This window comes from Pongo pygmaeus, chromosome 4 (assembly GCF_028885625.2).
Source record: "Pongo pygmaeus isolate AG05252 chromosome 4, NHGRI_mPonPyg2-v2.0_pri, whole genome shotgun sequence".
NCBI classification, from domain to species: Eukaryota; Metazoa; Chordata; class Mammalia; order Primates; family Hominidae; genus Pongo; species Pongo pygmaeus.
This window is the reverse complement of record NC_072377.2, coordinates 65,941,247-65,961,103: the sequence shown is the minus strand read 5'-3', so window position 1 is coordinate 65,961,103 and position 19,857 is coordinate 65,941,247. Positions and strand designations below refer to the sequence as shown.

The 19,857-nt window shown below is 37.3% G+C and overlaps 1 protein-coding gene across 2 annotated transcripts in view; it reads left to right on the top strand.

Moving 5' to 3' along the window:
• The window catches only part of DEPDC1B (DEP domain containing 1B), a 106,199-nt gene that overhangs the window by 41,004 nt on the left and 45,338 nt on the right, over positions 1-19,857 (top strand). For both annotated transcript variants that reach the window (XM_054488765.2, XM_063664838.1), the window contains exons 3-7: positions 6,212-6,347; positions 8,127-8,254; positions 8,876-9,006; positions 10,891-10,938; positions 14,858-14,998. In XM_054488765.2, the coding sequence (XP_054344740.1) occupies positions 6,212-6,347; positions 8,127-8,254; positions 8,876-9,006; positions 10,891-10,938; positions 14,858-14,998 (584 nt within the window). The remainder of the gene's footprint in view (positions 1-6,211; positions 6,348-8,126; positions 8,255-8,875; positions 9,007-10,890; positions 10,939-14,857; positions 14,999-19,857) is intronic.

Genomic DNA, 19,857 nt, shown 5'->3' with positions numbered 1-19,857 from the left:
ATATAAGACCTGAAATCATAAAAATTGCAGAACATCGGAAAAACCCTTCTAGATATTGGCTTAGACAAAGACTTCATGACCAAGAACCCAAAAGCAAATGCAACAAAAACAAAGACAAATAAATAAATAGATGGGACTTAATTAAACTAAAAAGCTTCTGTATAGCAAAAGAAATAATCAGCAGAGTAAACAAACAACCCACAGAGTAGGAGAAAAATGTTCACAAAGTATGCACCCAACAAAGGACTAATATCCACAATCTACAAGGAACTCAATCAAACCAGCAAGATAAAAACAAACAATCCTATCAAAAAGCGGGCTAAGGACATGAGTAGACAATTCTCAAAAAAAGATATGCGAATGGCCCACAAACACATGAAAAAATGGTCAACATTACTAATGATCAGGGAAATGCAAATCAAAACCACAATGTGATACCACCATACTCCTGCAAGAATGACCATTAAAAATAAAAAAGATGTTGATATGGATGTGACAAAAAAGGAATATGTTTAGACTGCTGGTGGGAATGTAAACTAGTACAACTGTGGAAAACAGTGTGGAGATTTCTTAAAGAACTTAAAGTAAATCTGCCATTTGATCCAGCAATCCCACAACTGGGTATTGACCCAGAGGAAAGGAAGTCATTATATGAAAAAGACACTTGCACACACATGTTTATAGCAGCACAATTTGCAGTTGCAAAAATATGGAACCAGCCCAAATGCCCATTAATCAATGAGTGGATAAAGAAAATGTGGTGTGTATATATATATATATATATATACACACACCATAGAATACTACTCCACCATAAAAAGGAACAAAATAATGACATTTGCAGCAATCTGGATGAAATTGGAGACCATTATTCTAAGTGAAGTAGCTCAGGAATGAAAAACCAAACATTGTGTGTCCTCACTTATAAGTGGGAGCTAAGCTATGAGGATGCAAAGGCATAAGAATGATATGATAGACTTTGGGGACTTGGGGAATGGGTGGGAGGGTGATGAAGGATAAAAGACTATACATTGGTTACAGTGTACACTGCTCAGGTGATGGGTGCACCAAAATCTCAGAAATCATCACTGAAGAACTTATTCATGTAACCAAACATGACCTGTCCCTCAAAACTTATTGAAATAATAAATAAATAAAAAGCATTCTACAAAAAAGAAACCTTAAAAACTGAGTTCCTAGCCATGATGGGATAGGGGGTTGGACAAGCCTCAATATGTCCCTTCGTTAGTAACCTTTAACCAGATTTCTTTCCCAAGGAATAAACAGAAACCAGCTTTGGAAAACAAGAAACAGATGACTCATTGCTTTATCATCTTAAGCCAATCATCTGAGGCTGTGACTGGACTCTTCCTACTTTTTTTGCAATTTCACAATATATCCCTTGCTAAAAACTGACCACCATCTCCAGACCAGTTTTGGCTGACTGGTGGAGGATACACGGTGATGATTTTGTGTCCTCTGCTTCATCTTTTGACATCAGTGGGCTGAAAACTCCATCTTCAGATCATGCTAATGCCACCATTTTTTGAACATGCAACCCATGAAAGGTGCATGAAGCTCAATTGCACATGTGCATATTTCTCCTTTCATAAATATTCATGACTCTTCCTTTAGCTTATTAAATATGCATATTTGGCTACCTCGCTCAGCATAAATTCCTGTTCCCTTTACCCCTCCCTCAAAGTGCTTGCTCTCAGCTGCTGCTGGAGGCTTTGCTTCCCAACCTGTGGGATGGCCAGCCTACAGGCTGAAACCCTTTATGAGAAATAAAGCTCTTCTTTGCAAATTTATCCACCTCATCACTCTTAACTTGGCACAATCCACACCTGGTTATTGCAGCTGTTATAAAAGAAACCAGTTGTCATTTTCATCATTCATCCTGGGAAATTTGTTCGCCAGATCCATCTTTTCTAGTTTCCCTATTACCACAGGTGACAGTTTTACTGAAATTTATGCCACTGTGCAACACAGATTTTTTTCTCCACCTTCCATACTGTTTCACAACAACTTCCTTACTGTTCTTTCAGCCTCTATTAAGAAGTCCATCTGAGGCCCTTCATGCATCCGTTTCACTGCCCGATCCTGTTGCAGATACCACAAATTTCTTTTCTAGTTACCTGTTGTGTAATAAAACTATGTCAAACTTAGTGGATTAAAATAACCATTGTAGTTTTTTTTTTTTTTTTTTTTTTTTTTTTAGATGGAGTCTTGCTCTGTTGCCCAGGCTGAAGTGGTGCAGTGGTGCAATCTCAGCTCACTGCAACCTCCGCCTCCCGGGTTCAGGCAATTCTCCTGTCTTTGCCTCCCGAGTAGCTGGAATTACAGGCACATGCCGCCATGCGCGGCTAATTTTTGTATTTTTAGTAGAGACGGGATTTCACGATGTTGGCCAGGCTGGTCTCGAATTCCTGACCTCAGGCAATCCACCCACCTCGGTCTCCCAAAGTGCTGGAATTACAGGTGTGAGCCACTGTGCCGGCCCATTGTAGTTTTTACATAATTGTGTGGATCAGGAATTTTGGAAGGTTGCTTAGGTGGGCATCAGCTTCGGCTGCTGAGGCTGGAGAATCCACCTCCAGGAATATTTGTTTATTTGCAGATCTGGAATTTTGGTGCTCCTTTACCTCAGTTTATTTCCTTGCAGTATCTCATCTTCTAGGGCGTCTTCCTGTTGCTTAGGCATTTGACAACATGGTGGGCTCACAGTAGTCATACTTCTTATAAGATGGCTGGTTTCCAAGAGGGAGCTTCATAATAATGAGTTATACAAGAGTGAGAGTTTCAAGAGGCAGGAAGAGAGTTCTAGCCATTTAGGCTAGTGCTTCTGCTTTATTGTATTTATTAAAGCAATTAGACAGGGCTCACCTAGACTTGAAGAGGGTAGAGAAAGACATTCTATCTCTTGATACAGTAGTGGCAAGATCATATTGCAAAAGAGCATATGGTTAGGAGGTATGATTGTAAACACCTTTGGAAATATGGCAGGCTGAACTGGGATGCAGTTTCATTTTTCCCAAATGGATAACCAGTTGGCTCGGTACTATTTATTGAACAGTCCATACTTTCCCATTGATCTGTAATGTCTGCTGTATCATAAATCATGTTTCTAAAGAGTAGTGTTTGTTTTGAATTCTCTTTGTCTAGGCCCATGATTCGCAACCGGGGGCCATTTTGCAGAAGACATTTGACAATGTCTGGAGAAATGTTTTGTTGTCACAACAGGTGTGTGTGTTTTGTGTAGGGTGCTACTCACATCCAGTGAGTAGAGGCCAGGGATGCTTTGCACTTAGCAGCATCCCCCAGTGCACAGGACAGCTCCCCACAACAAAGAACTATCCGGCCCTAAATGTCAACAATGCGGAGCTCGAGGAACTATGGTCTCTCTGCCATCAGTATTGCCCTATTATGTTAGCCTTGATATCTGATAGGACAAGTCACCTCACTTTGTTTTTCTTCTTTAAGAATGTCTTATTTTTGGGCCTTTGCATTTTCATATAAATTTTAGAATCAGTTGATCATGTTTCTTATTTTTTTACTTTAGAGATGGGGTCTCGCTTTATTGCCCAGGCTGGTCTCGAACTCCTGACTTCAAGTGATCCTCTCATCTCAGCTTCCCGAATAGCTGGGACTACAAGTGTAAGCCACCGTGCCTGGCTTGGAATAAGTTTATGATGTTTCCTAAATATTTTTATATTAATATTTTTATTAAATTTTCATTGTAACTATGTATCTTCATGGGGGAAAATTAACATTGTATGATATGGAATCTTATTCACCAAGCTGAGCACAGCGGCAACTACTTGTAATCCCAGCTACTTGGGAGGCTGAAACAGGACAGGAGGATTGCTTGAGCCTGAGTTTAAGAAAGAATCTTATTCACCAGCATAATATAGCTATCAATTTAGTTCTTCTTTAATGTCTTTCAATAAAATTTTATAGTTTTCTTTCTTTTTAGGGGGGCACACTGTCTTTTTTTTGCATAAAAATTTTATAATTTTCTTAATAAAAGGCTTGCAAATCCTTTGTGTAAGATGGTTTGTTCTCTTGGCCAGTTGTGAGGCTTTTAAATTAGTTGCTTTCCTCTTTTGAGCCTTAATTTCTCTGAGTGAAAAATGTGGCATTTGAACTGGATCATCTTTAACAGGTGAAATATTACATTATTAAAATATTAGGATTAAATTGCTAACTTTCAATGCCCGAAATAGAAGTACTCCACTGGAGGGAGCTCTTCTGCATTTTTTCTCAGACAAAGTTGTCAGACTGCTGTGAAAATAGATAGCACACCTTCTATTGGTAACTGCAGATATTACTGACAGCAAAGATCTCATCTTCTCAGTGTGGAGGAAAAAAGTGATTTCCTGGTATTTCTTCAATCACAGTTTTGCACATAACAAATTGTGCTTTGGTCTTTGGAAGATACTACTTTTTTTCTGGTTATGGGAATATAAGAAGCATCTTTTTGAACTTAGGAGAAAATTTATGGATCTTCCAATTTAATTCCTTCATTTGACAAATAAATAAATTATTATTTAGAGAGACTTATACTTTCCAAAAGACACATAGATAGTTTGTGAGAAAGCCCGGAATTCAGGTCCAAAAATTTTTATGCCATAGTTGAGGGAATGAAGTGGGAGAGTAAACAGAGGGCATTAGTGGTGGGATGGGAGTAGGGATTGTGTTTAGTTTTGAATGAACTGAGAAGTGGGCAATCTGTGAACTCCGGGAATTACATTCAATATCCTACCTGTATGTGAGCATATGTGCACATACACATGCATAAATGCTGTACTTTGTCTGGAAATGGGCATTTGTTGGGATTGTTGACTTGTAGGAAACAAAATTGGACTTTTATAAGCCACCCTTTATTTATAAAGAAAGATGCTTTGGCTATAGAGATTCATTTAGTTTATATTTTGGAATCTTTTGGGAACACCTGCCTTGGTAACTTGATTCCCAAACTTTAAGCTATCTTTAACTTAATTTAGTGATTTCCAGAACTCTCTTTTTTTAAGTGACCCAAAACTGATGTTTAAAATAGTTATTGGATATTCTTTTCAGAAAAGATGAAATGCAACTTTTCTCCACTAGTCATTCCTTTTCAAATCTATTGCGACTGTTTTTGAAATGTTTCTCTATTTGAAGATGAGAAATTATAGTTTTCCTCAACCTTCAGAAGTTCATACTTGGGACATATTCCTGCAAGAAAAGACAGATTAACAAGAGAAAAATAAGCAAGTTTGTTAATGTGTGCAGTGCACATCCCGTGGGAGAAAAATAACTAGATGCAGTGCCTTAGAGTCCCAGCTTATATGGTCTTCAACAAAGAGCAATAAATTTTAGAGAAGCATCAGGACACATGAAAGCAGTTTAAGTCTTCCAAAGGCAGGAAGGTGTGGGAAGGTAAATTTATGGGGAAACTAATAAAGTCTGCTTAGATGTCTCTGGTGCAGTCTCTAAGCTGATAAAGGTTGTAAAGGAGAATTTACATACTGTTTTGGGGCAGGAAAGAGGGAAAGATAGACCTTTTGTCTTCATATTAATAATACTCCTGCTCTTAGGCAAACAGAGGAAAGACAAAGCACTTTTCTGTATTTGCTTCAAATGGCCTTTAGCCCCAAAAAATTATGTCAAAGAGGAATATTTTGAGGTGACACATTCTGTTTCCTTCAGTACTCTTGTTGGTGAGTCTCCGGATTCACCTTCATATAAACTTCCCTTGAACACTATAGATATTTTATAATTCTTTATTTCTGCATTTGCTTTGAGATAAGGTCTTTAGTTATTTGTATGATTTTTTTCTATGGATAACATGGGTAAGATTTTTAAGCTGTTATTTTGGCTTAAGTAAATAAAAAGTCAAAATAAAAGTCAGCAACCCACTGCCTTTTATGTCAACATTAAGAACTAGAGTTCTTACATTGCTTTTGCAGTGCAATGTAATGCATTGTATCCTTTTCTAACAAGCCTACAGAAAAAGATTATCTGATAAAAAATATGTATTCAATCACCTTTCTTTTCTTTATCAGGTATGGTATAGAGCAGTTTAAGTAATTAAAATTTATGTAATTATTGTATAAATATTGTACAAATTATTGTATAAATTTTCAGGTACACAAAAGTGGAGACTATTGTTAAAATATCTGTGTCTCCCACTGACTTCAGTAATAGAGAATTTCTTCTTGGGTTTTAGATTTCCTCCTTCTTCACCCCTGAAACCATATCCAAAGAAGCCCCCATACCAAAAGGATGTTATTAAATTTCCAGAATGGAATGATCCCCCACCAGGCACTTCACAAGAGAGCATCCCAGTGAGGCCAGTTGTGATGGTAAGTGCCATGACTGAAAGACGGAGGGGCTGGCAGCAGGGAGAATCATCCATGAACTCCTAGGGTTGGTCTTTCTGTGGTCCTTTATGAACAATAGTTTAAAGGTACTGTAAAACAGAATCGTACCTGCCAACAGCTGGGAGACCAGTAACAAAGAAAGAATGACTTTTGCAGTTTTTCACTCTTGCATGTAAATAGTTGTTGTACTGTTTTGTTTAGGGCAGCAGTCCCCAACCTTTTTGGCACCAGCGATTGGTTTCATGGAAGACAATTTCTCCACAGACCAGGGCTGCTGGGGTGGGGGTGGGGGTGGTTTTGGGATGATTCAAGTACATTACATTTATTGTGCATTTTATTTATATTATTATTACATTTTAATATATAATGAGATAATTATGCTACTCACCATAATGTAGAATCAGTGGGAGCCCTGAGCTTGTTTTCCTGTAACTAGATGGTCCCATCTGGGGATGATGGGAGACAGTGACAGATCATCAGGCATTAGATTCTCATAAGGAGCACACAACTTAGATCCCCCAGATGCACAGTTCACAAGAAGGTTCACGCTCCTATGAGAATCTAATGCGGCTGATCTGACAGGAGGTGGAACTCAGGCAGTATGTGAACAACAGGGAGCTGCTGTAAATTCAGTGAAGCTTCACTCACTTGCCCAACGCTCACCTCCTGCTGTGCAGTCTGGTTCCTTATAGGCTATGGACTGATACCAGTCCGTGGCCTGTGGGTTGAGGACCCCTGGTTCAGGGATTCACAATAAGAAGAAAATGCTACATGTTCAGTACAGATGCAACCATCCATTTTTTTCCTCTGAATATTTTCAATCTGTGGTTGGTTGAATCCACAGATGCAGAACCCATAAATATAAAGGGTCAACTGTATATGGCAGCTGTTCTTATATGTTCAGACTGAGCAGGTTTCTGTTAAAACTCTCTTGTAATCCCCTTTTCCAGTACGTTCTATAACTTATTACTCTTCTTCCTTTTTGTCTCTTCCTCCTAAACTTTGTTATTATTGCCAGTTGAGGGTAAGAAGGTTAGGGTGTGGAATATTGTGTAATAACCCCTGACCAAATATATAAACAAAGGTAGATTCTTCTAGTCTTGGAAAACCGAAGCTCATTGTAGAATTGACTGTCTCTTTTTTTCACATTTTTTCCTTAAAATATCCCCAGTAGAAGACCACCAGGACTGAAGTGTAATGCTAAAAAGCAAACAACAAAAAAATTTCTGTTCCTTTTGCCATCTTCAGCTGTCCTTGTGGAGCCATTTGCAGATGGCTAAGATTTGGGGGCTACTTTCGAACATTGCACTTACTTGATATTTGCTTATAAAAAATAGACAGTCCTCAAAAGTAATACATTTTAATTCCATTGTCAATAATCAGTCTGTACAGTGTATGAATTTAGATATGTATTCCTTAATTTTGAATGAATAAAATTTTATTTCACTGCTATTTCACTGATTAGTTGAAACGTCCACAGGAAAAATTAGCTAGTTAATGCCATACTTATTGCCATAGCTCTTTTGTAATTCATGAATATTCATTTATAATGTGACCTAGTCTTAAGAATCACTCTTTACTTCTCTGAGGTCTATGTAAAGAAAGTTAGTTTATATTTCTAATTATTACTTTAAATCAAGTTGCAAGTAACCAAATCAAAGACATTTCTCATAAAAATCACACCACCTTATATTGAAATATTTATTCACTCTCTTTCTACTCTTTCTCCTTCCCTCCCTTCTTACATCCCCCCTCCATTAGAATTCTGAGATGTGGTACAAGCGTCACAGTATTGCAATTGGAGAGGTGCCAGCTTGCCGTCTTGTCCACCGCAGACAGCTGACAGAGGCCAATGTAGAAGAGATATGGAAGTCTATGACATTATCATAGTATGTACATTTGATATTAATGAGAAATTTTAGAGATATTGTTTCCCATTTTGCTACTTCTTCACTCTCTGCATATTTAATTTTCTGAAATTATATATAAAAATCTCAACTTTGCATTATTTGCAGTTGTGATCAGCAAACATAGTTTAACTGAATTCTGGGGTTATCTCCTGCTATTTATATAATAGTTAAGTTAGGAGTTTAAAAGTTCTTAAGAGTAATAAGACACATAATAGAAAATTTGGTCTCCTAGATACTGATGTACTGTATGTATAAAGTTAACAATCATATACAGCAAAATTTTGTTTCTCATGAAGATATGCTAATATTAGTTTCTTATCATTGGATAAGTTAGTTTTTGTGTTGTAGTATTTTTACTTACAAAATTACTTTCTTGTCATTTGGGGTGTTACTAAATCTGTGAGGCAAAATATTAATAGCAAAAGGATATCTTTTACATTTGTTTTATTGTACTCCAATTTCTACCCTTTTTGCCCCACAAAGATTGGGTGCAATGCATGAAAATAAAGCATTATAAAGATTGATTTTTTGTAGTACCAGGTTTTTGAGTAAATATAATATTAAAGACAGAACTAATTAATATAATTACTTATCTTTTAGCTTACAGAAAATTCTTGGCCTGGATTCCTTAGAAGAAGTTTTAGACATCAAACTTGTTAATTCGAAGTTCATCATCCATAATGTATATAGTGTTAGCAAGCAGGGAGTTGTTATTCTTGATGACAAGTCAAGTAAGTGCATAAATATAATTTTGTTACTTATTGACATAATATATTGGCTGCATAGGTCCATCAGCTCCTATCTGACCCTTCCCTAAACCCTGAATAAGTTTGTTCCTTCATTACATATATTCTTTCTAATACCTTTTAACAAATTGTTTGGAATAAGGGAATGTCATAGGAAGATGAGTATCTAGGAATGAGAGCCTCAGCAAAATCCATCCAGAAGCTAGTTCAGTGTTAGCCACCTTGCGCATTAAGTGGTTGCGTATTCCCAGGGAAATCTCTGAAATGTGAGAATATTCAAGACATAACTAAGAGTTAGAGTCAGTTTTCAGGTGGGCCCTGGGGTCTGACTGCATTTAGAATTCTCACGTTTTTGTTTTGGTTTCTCTGTGTTAGATTTTCTGGAATAGTCTTGGTTCTTTTTAATAAGGTAGTTTTTGAAATGTTGACATTGCTTTAATTTTTTATATTTCCTACCCTAGACCAGATTACAAATCAGAAAAAACAAACAAACAAACAAAAGAACCATATAACAGCCACCTAACATGGTTTTTGATTTGTAAAAATGTGGTTAGGGTACTGATAGTGGACCACAGTCCCCACACTGATTTTAAATCTTTCTGTGGATAAGGACCAGATTTGGATGGGCTCATTGATTTGTTCTTCCTTTAATTCAAACCCTCGATGCTGGGAATTGCCTGGAACTTGATGATCTTTGGATGTGGGAAGATGGCATAATACTTTTTGACTTTTTAAAAATATGATTAAATTTAGGGCTGGAGGCTCCTGGGAAGCAGACAGAATGTAGCAGAATAGCCTGAGCAGTGGTGAGAGGGGAAGAGATTTTTCTATACCATGTTTCCTGACAGGAGCAGAACCTGTCTTCAGACCTGAAACACTTCTCCTTTTATAGTCCCTATATGAGGAATGGAGGACAATGAGAGACAAATAAGTTTGTGGTGACTTTATGAGTTTTGAGGTTAATATCAACATATAAAATTAAGTTCCATAGAATGAGGGGGAGAGTGCAGCCTTTGAAATACATCTAAAATTCTTCCACATTCCCTGAGTGTAGCAAATTAATACTTTTAGTTATCAATTAGATGATCAATCATCTTTCATTTTATTAAGTAAGATCTTAAGAAAGAAGAGAGCATTTTACAAGACTCTGGTTCATTAGATCTAACACAATTCAACAAGTGTCTTCGCAGTTTTACAGAAATAGAGAAGATGAAGTGGCAGCCTGAGTGCTAGCCCATCTCATCGGATGTCTGTGGCAGGGCGTGGAGGGAAGAGATTCTGTACCAAATGGTTCAGCTGGGATTTTTTTGTAGCAATGTTCAGTTATTATTATTTAAAGGTTGTCCTAATACTAATAGCCTAACATTAATATGTCAGTTCTTGGCCTAAAGCATTTTGAAAACAGAAACATGTAAAATGATACTTATATTGGACCTACAGAATTACCCTTTTTGTGGGGCTGGTGGTGTTTGATGGACTTGTTTCACAAATGTGTTTGATGACTAATATTTTTTCTTTTCTTTTTCTTTCTGTAATTCTTAAAATAATTGGTTTGTCTTTTGGTTTGTTTGTTTGGAGCAAACTATACATTTTTTCTTTTTCCTATAGCTTTAAAAAGGTGCTAAAGCTTTAAAAAGGGTTGTGTCCTTAGAGAAATCTGTAGGCATGATTTATGTAAGTGCATGTTATAACACTGCTGACAAAGAAAGGTTTCCATCTTTTAAATGTTCCAATAACATAAATTGGTGATTTGTGATTAGCAGATATGGTTAATATTACTTGGGCAAGTAATACATTCTTATGATACCAAGTATGTATATGATTTCTTGAGTTATATGGAATTGAATAAAAATTTTCTTTTTCCTTCAGAAGAACTTCCTCATTGGGTGCTGTCAGCTATGAAGTGTTTGGCAAATTGTAAGTACTAATTATCTGCCAGTTTTGTGAAATTAACAGAAATTAGTGCCCTAAATTAGAAAAAATTTCTGCTCAATGGCCTGAACATTGATTTGACACCTGTGAGACTGGCAGTTAATTATTTTGGGACTACTGTGCTTTTAGTTATAAATTTGTGACTTAGTGAAAGGACTGAATTCTAGAACAGTTTTAAAGGGATTTAGTACTTCTACTTTCTAGTAGATCCATCCACACTAGTTCTAATTGCTTCATCACAGGATGAAGGATGGTTTGGAAGGAGAAGAACCTGCATGTAGAGAAACAAGAAAGACTGTTTCAGTAATTTGGATGTTAGATGAGAGGGCCTGGACCAGGGTGGTCCCTGTGAGGATTTTTATAGGTATATGAAATCTATTTCATAGGCATGTGATTTCCATATCATTGAATATCATAGGCACTGTGAAGGCATTAGTTGTTATAGTATCTCAGAAACACTACCATTCTTCTGGGAATTTTCAGAAGGGTTAACCCAAAGAAGGGATTCTAATGATTAATGGCTTAACCCAAACAAATAATTTTGATGGAAAGAGTTCTAGTTATTTTGGCTGACTGATAATAGTGATATTTGGTCTGGAGTGCCTTTTGAGTCTCACAGATACCACAAGGTAGTAGTTTATTTTCATTTCTTTTGTACGGGACTAGCATTACAGATATAGGTGAAAATTCCCTTTAAATTCGTGAATTAGTAGACCCTAAAATATGGGTTTAACTGGAATTAGTTTTGTTTGATTATAGAATGAAACTAAAATAACTCTTAAGCTTAATGTGGGGAATCTTAGTGGTAGTATATGGAACATGATCCTATGATTTTGAATAGCCTTTTGAAGATGAATGCTATTCATTCATTCTATACTATCCTTCTGTATATGAATAGTAACCAATAGTTTGTGTGAAGCCCAAGGTTCTCTGAGTTTAACTGTTAACATTTTCATTGGCTTTTGGTTAAAATTTGGGCCTCTGAGATTCAGTGTACTATGGTCTTAGCTTGGGGAAGTGCTTTTTATTCTTCCTGCTCAGGCATTTGAAGTCAATGAAATTTAAATTACATCCTTGTCTAGGGTTGACAATGATGAGATAGGGAGTATAAATGAGAAGTTAAACTTCCCGTTTCCGAACGGGCAAATCAAGGTTTTAGAAGTTCATCAGGCCAGGCGCGGTGGCTCATGCCTGTAATCCCGGCACTTTGGGAGGCCGAGGCGGGTGGATCACGAGGTCAGGAGATGGAGACCATCCTGGCTAACATGGTGAAACCCCGTCTCTACTAAAAATACAAAAAAAATTAGCTGGGCTTGGTGGCGGGCGCCTGTAGTCCCAGCTACTTGGGAGGTTGAGGCAGGAGAATGGCGTGAACCTGAGATTGTGCCACTGCACTCCAGCCTGGGTGACAAAGCAAGACTCCGTCTCAAAAAAAAAAAGAAGTTGATCAGCTAGGAATGAACATAGGAAGCTAGTATAACCAATCTAGCCTGTAATATGTTGTAAAATATATAGTAAGATATTTATGATGTTGAATTTTCAATGATTACTGAAATGTAGTAAAGAACATAATTTTCCCTCAAGCAGCATGTGCACCTAAAGCCAAAAAACTTCTGCAGAAAGCTTAGAATAACTGGAATTTCTTATCAGTGAAGAGCAAAGATGTGAGGGGTGAATTACTAATGATCTTCATGTGTGTGAGGTGGCGTGATACTAGGTGGCAAGTGCTGGGAAAAGGGAACTTGTCTCATATGTATCAAGTACTATGCTTTATGAGTGGCTGGCATATCTGTAAAGATGTTTATTTATGTGTCAAACAAATAAAGGTGGCCAAAGGGCAAGATTAACCTTTTGAGTAACTTTATAAAGTCACAATGTTTTCTGAAATTCCTGTTGACCCTCAGAATCTACTTTGAGTCCACCAAAGTCACAACCTGTTTCTTGTCCGTCCTATCCTTAATAAGTCCCAATTCGTGTTTCAGTCATCTAAAAGGGAACAGAAAGGATAGGCTGATTGTATGGTATTTTGAAGGCCTATTGCCTCCTTTTCTGAAAGAGGTGCTGCTCACCTCTTTCTCTTCAGGCCCATCTGTGTTTATTGTCACACCCGTGTGCACATGGGCCTGTATACATTCATTGTTGGCCAGCCTCAATGTTGGCTACATAAATGAAAAACCAAGTTAACTGTGTTTTTCTTCTTTGCGCATGTCCAGGATTCATTAAAAAATAGACAAAAAAAGTCAAAGCATTTCTTTTCCAGAATCTGTCAGGAATAACATTTATATAAAAATTTTTAAAATATTATTAAAGTTCAAGATGACTGAGAAAGAAAAGGTCATAAAAATATGGCTTCCTCTCATAGGGCTCACCATACACTGATTTTTTTTAGGGAAACCTTTAAAAATTTTTTGCATATTTTTAAGAAGGATGATGAGATGTTCACAAAGGGATACAACTGCTTAGAATGAACCGCGTACTTATCCTGACAGGGAGTAATTCTAGGCAATGTGTATTGCTTGCTGAGACATACCAACCTAATTATTTTAATTGATTAAGCTTAGGATATGTCAGAGCAGGAGGCAAGCAAAATGGCAGCTACCTTTGCTGCTGAATTCATGCTGTACCACACGCATAGATATTTCACAATTTTCATTATTTTAGCCAATCAAATTATTTTATAAGAAGAGAACAGAACATTGAAAGGTAAGAGAGTCTTTAAGGAGGCCGAAAAGGTCATTTGATCATGTTACAGTGACCTTGAAATGTAAAGACCCAGAATGCTTTACTGTCCTTTTTAGCTTGATCCCCTTTCTTTAGTTAGAGAGATTCTGTAGGAAGAATTTCCTTTCAATTTATCTTGGCTGCTGCTTTTGTTCCTCTGGGGGTAGAGGTCCATTTGGGTACAGTTGTTTAGTCTTCTGCTGAGCCAGAACTAGGCAATGAGGATGTGGTCCTTTCTTCCATGCTGTAATGGAAATAGAGAAGGCTGGCTACACTGTTCCTCATGGGATGACTTGCTATTTTCCTCAAGGTACAGGCAGCTCCAGTTCATCTCTCAACTTGGCAGTGTAAATCTGTGGCCTGTGGCTGGATTGGTGGGGCAGTTGTTGCCAACTCTGTAGAGAACATTTCTTGTTCCTCTTTGGGCCAGACACAAGTGGATGTTTCCTTGCTTGTTGCTGGAGTAGAGTATGGTTGGGAGCAGGCTGTTTCAGGCTTTCAATGGTTGCTTCAACTTTGCAGTATGACTTTGCTTGATAAACTATCTTTTGATGGTCGGTCAGTGATCAAATAAAGAGTTTATAATCAGAATGAATTAAGACAAAATAAAAAATCCCCTTTTAAGGATTTTTTTTTTAAGTTTAAATATTTATTAGTCTGAAATAGAGGCAGAAATTGATTATTTCGCTCAACTCTATGACTGTAGGATTTTATAATATAACAAGGATGAAATAATGAAAATCTTTAAAAATTGCTTTATAACTTGTCTGTTACATATGTGAGCTAATTGTTATCTTGGTCAACTTTATTAAGACTAGGATAATGTTGAGTATTTCAAAGAAAATTATTGTTTACGTTTAATAAAAATGCCTTTCAGAAGAATGTTTTTTTCTTAAAGAAAGGTTTCTTTTAAAATGGAAATAAACCAGTGATTTTCTTCATTGTTTTATAATAGATTTCAATTTAGACATAAAGCATATTTGTGTAGGCAAAATGTAAAATGTCTGTTTAATTAATATCAATGTAGAATGCCTATTTAATTAATGTCAATTTTCCCCATAAAAACTTTTCTGTATATGTCAAATATCTGAATATCTGTACACGCCACACATATTCACAGAGAATAATACTTCGAGGTAATTACTCCATTAATGTTTCTCTTTCACTGTCTTTTTGAAAATAGGGCCCAACTGTTCGGATTTGAAGCAGCCTATGTACTTGGGATTTGAAAAAGATGTCTTTAAAACCATAGCTGATTACTATGGTCACTTGAAAGAGCCTCTGCTTACATTTCATCTTTTTGATGCTTTTGTCAGCGTACTGGGTAAGTTGGAATATAATGAACATATATCTACATCACTGATATTGAATCATTCCATTTTTCACTATTTTGAGACTTCCATTAGCCAAAGCTCATGCCATTTTAAAAATAAAAACTGATAGAGTATTTGGCATAGCTAGAGTCTTGCTCTGTTGCTCTGTGCAGAAGTAAAAGAAAGTGGTTAAGCTCTATTAAGAAACTCAAAGCAAGGACCAGTAGTTTTTATTTCTTAAGAAAGAATATAATACATTGTATGTCATTTTTATTCAAAAGACTATAACTTTATTGGCAGAGGAGAATATAAGTTTGACATTTACTATTCCTGGCTAAATCTATTATTCTGGCTATGACTTCATGAATAGTCAAGTGTGGGAGGTGTATTTTCGTTTAGAAATCTAATTTCTTTTTGTAGAAGAAACAGGTTTTTTGTGGGACTTTGTAATTTGAGACATATGAAATAAATATAGTGACTTTATCATTAATTAAAACGTGTGTAGCTATTCCTCATATAGATTTATACTTTAGAATTTACACTGAAAGGAACATGGTAGAAAGGAAAAAAATCAACATTATTGTTACAGTTCGTTCTGATATTCCTTTCTTCTTGGAAATCAGATTTTCTTGTTCTTGTAATTGTTCATTAAGTATTATTGTTTTCTTGTCAAAAGAGCTTTAAGGACGAAATTATTGTGTGGGTATCATATTCTGTTAGGTAAAGTTGTAGGAATTAGCATACTTCTGTTTTTGAATGTTGTTGGGTTTAACCATCTTTCCCTTTCCCTTCTTTTCCCTTGCTTACTCTTCCTCTTCCTCCTTCTCTATGTCGTTCTTTCATTTTGGAAACTATGGATGCTGCCATTGTATTGTAACAAAGTATCAGCAATATGTGAATAAGTTACTTGATCTCATGAGAAATACTTTGGATTTTATGCTTTTATAGATTTCCTGATAATAACAAAATACAACAATTATCAACCATGTAAATAAGAGTCAGTGTTTTCCCACAGAACAACATTGGAACAAATTAAAAGATTAGGCCTATTACTGGGTTTTGAGACTACTGGATCTTCTTGGTATTTTGGCTCCAACTGAGGAGAATTGGGGGCCCATGGAATTGTGAGCATCATGGCTAGTGATGAATATTTGCTGTTGCTTAGTATGCTAATGGACTAATTGGGTGGATTCCTATTACAGCAACTGTATTAGGAATTGCATTGCTGTAGAGAAATACCTGAGACTTGGTAATGTATAAAGAAAAGAGGTTTAATTGGCTCATGGTTCTGCACGCTGTTCAAGAAGCATGGCAGTGTCTGCCTCTGGGGAGTCCTAAGGGAGCTTTTACTCATGGCAGAAGGCAAAATGGGAGCAGGCATCTTACATGGCAGGAGCAGGACCAAAAGGATTAGGGGAGGTGCTACACACTTTAAAATAACTAGATCTTGGGAGAACTCACAGTTGCAACAATGTCACCAAGGGGGATGGTGCTAAGCCATTAGAAACTGCCCCCATGATCCAATCACCTCCCACCGTGCCCCACCTCGAACACTGGAGATTACCTTTCAACATGAGATTTGGGTGGGGATGCAGATCCAAACCATACCAGCCACTTACTGCCTTTATGCCACTGGTAAAATAAGAGTTCTAAAGATTGTATTAAAAATAACTTCTTAGATTTCATTCTCATTTTCTATTTTTATAATGTTCTATAGTAAAAGTATCTGTTTTGGAAACTTTTTCAAAAACGAATTCCAATTTGCATCAGTTATATTTACGATGTCACTGCTCTATTTTATCACAATTATTCATTTTGATCTCAGCTAGGAATGAAAGCTGCTTCTAAATTAGTATTGGAGTCAGCTGCCCTCTAATATATCATCTTTAGTGGCTTCAGGGTGGAAAAGGATGGGCAGATTGGGGGAATTTATTGCCTTTAGGTATCAGCAGGAATGCACTAATGCATATGGATGGTAATACATTAACCTTGCCTTATCTAGTCCTGTTAAAGTGAATATATTTGAGATATCTTACATCGAAAACTATTTTCTTAGATCCTTTCATAGTGGAAGAAGAAAGAAGAAGGCCTTCTAGATACAGAAGACCACAGTTTGTTTACATGTTTAACAAAGATTATCTAACATAGCAATCCTGTTAGAGTCTGTGGGAAAAGGTAAATATCTAGATATGTAGGTTGGATCCCGGTGGGGCTGACCCATCCTTTAAACCTTTTACTTACTTTGATTGGAATAGGATATCATTAAAGTATTTTAAAGTAAATAATAATTCTACTTTGCGTAGAAGCTAAAAATTCTACAGTGTTTTCAATGGAAGTGATGTTCAGCTTAGTTAATGAACTTCTTTTGAGGTTTCTTCCTTTGCTTGTGGCATGGTTGGGCTTGGTGGCAAAGCTGTATGAGAGCAGTTAGTCATCACTGATACATGAGATAGGACATCTAAAGATTCTTTAAAAAAGACTTGGCAGTTTTGGAGATGAAAGACTTATTTGTTACTTATGTTAAAAAAATTATTTAATTTGGCCCAGCTGTCTGACCTGCCAGTATGACTCCATTGTAATTGATCTTCATTTCCAAAATAGGAATTCCTTGTAGTGAGATCAAAGCTCAGCTGACTCTTGAATGGGGTGATTGAGATAGAGTAGCATTCTTTACTCACACTCCATACCCAACCTAGAGTCCGTTGAGATGTGTAGCATGCAATAATTTGGCATATTGAGGAAAGGAGGGAGGCAGATAGGAAGCAGAAAAGGCTACGGGAGCAGGGTAGACTGTTTTGGAAAATTGAGTGACTTGTAGGCTGTATAATCTGAGAACCCACACTGTTCATCTGTAGGCCAAATATGGCCCACATAAATTCACCATGAAAACGTCTGATTTGACCTGTGTTTTTAAAAAGAGAATTTAATTAAATTGCCAATCCTTAAGAAATAGGAGATTCACATCAGAATTCATATTTCTGATTTTTTTAAAAAAAATTTAGAAGATCTGGCAGCCCTGGGCTTGAATTTTTGGTGATACAAACTGCTGCAGCTGCATAGTGAGTGCTTCCACTAGAAGCAGCAAGTGTTTAAGGAGCGTGAACTCCAATTTGCCAAATCTCTAATACTCCTCATTGCTTTTCAGACTCTGAAGCCAAGTTCACTTGACTCTCTTCACTTATTTATTTCATTTGTCTGCTCCCGTAGGCAGTTGAGCTTGCAACTCCTGGTTTATTTGTTAGGAGGCTGGAATACTGAGATAATAGCTCTTTGCTGTTCCCTTTCTCCTAAATGTTAAATATAGAAAATGCCATAGACATTCACTAGATTGATTATGCACTGGATCATTTAACTCAATAGGTTGAGATCTTCCCCTGTGATTTTTAACCTAGAAACATCCTTAAGGTTAGGGTTTCCATTCGTTGGTTCTTTTGTCTAGTGACTTTAAGGAGACCCTCTGGAGCAGTGAAATCTTTGCCTTATTACCTCTCTTCCCTTATGTTCTTCAAGTTATGTCAGGGTCCCTATCCCATGGTAATTCTTAAGGAAAAACAATTTTTTTTTTTTTTTCAGAGAGTGCCTAGTTTATGTGCTTGACCAGACAGAGGGCTCTTGCCCATGTTAGTCCAAAGTTCTTGCCAATGGTGCTATCTGCTCTCAGAGCCCAGGGCTTATGGCTGGAGTTTTTTTGTTTTTTTTCCTCTTGAGATGGAGTTTTGCTGTTGTTGCCCAGGCTGGAGTGCAATGGTGCGATCTCGGCTCACCGCAACCTCCATCTTCTGGGTTCAAGTGATTCTTTTGCCTCAGCCTCCTGAGTAGCTGGGATTACAGGCATGCACCACCATGCCCAGCTAATTTTGTATTGGCTGGAGCTTTTAAAGATGCAGATGAGCCAAGGTAAGGATGTTGAATTACCTCAAAACATAATGATTGCTGCCTACCATGATTGTCAGAATAAAGTGGAGTTAGGTACTCATTAAAGGTGGAAATTTAGGGAAATGCCTAGGTATTACCTGGCTGTAACAAAATGCACAAGCCATTTATTTATTTATTTATTTATTTATTTGAGACAGAGTCTCACTCTGTTGCCCAGGCTGGAGTGCAGTGGCACGATCTCGGCTCACTGCAAGCTCCCCCTCCTGGGTTCACACCATTCTCCTGCCTCAGCCTCTCGAGTAGCTGGGACTACAGGTGCCCACCACCATGCCAAGCTAATTTTTTGTATTTTTAGTAGATATGGGGTTTCACCGTGTTAGCCAGGATGGTCTTAATCTCCTGATCTCGTGATCCGCCCGCCTCGGCCTCCCAAAATGCTGGGATTACAGGTGTGAGCCACTGTGCCCGGCCTATTTATTTTTATTTTTAAGAGCATTTGGAATGATTTATTTCCAAGATTCATGATTGCAGATGATGTGTGATCAGCAAGTGGTCGCAAAGGAAGTCCGCTGTATGTGTCTGACTTGGAAGGAAAAAAACACTGATAGGACAGTGGGTTCTTTGGCTTCCTCATTCAGACCACGCATGCCAGTGCTTCTGTTTCCTCCTTCTTGGCCCTTGCTTGGTGTCTAGGCAGATTAAATTCTTAGAAGGGTACTGGTCGCCCAGAGATTGCAGATGTGCAAAAGTTGGCTTTTAAAGTTTAGTGTCCCATAATTGGATTTTTCACTGCTGCAGACTCTACTGCATGCCACTCTCTGCCATTTGCCTATGTCTGTCCAAAGTTGCCTCTTCTGCATTTTCCTTGGTAGTAGCTTTAAGTCTCTGTCTCACACACCCAACATTGTGCTTCCTGGATTTGTGGGTGTAATTTGCGAGTGTAAAGGGGTGCCCTGTACTATCTATTTCTGAGGCATAGTTTCAAATAAAATGG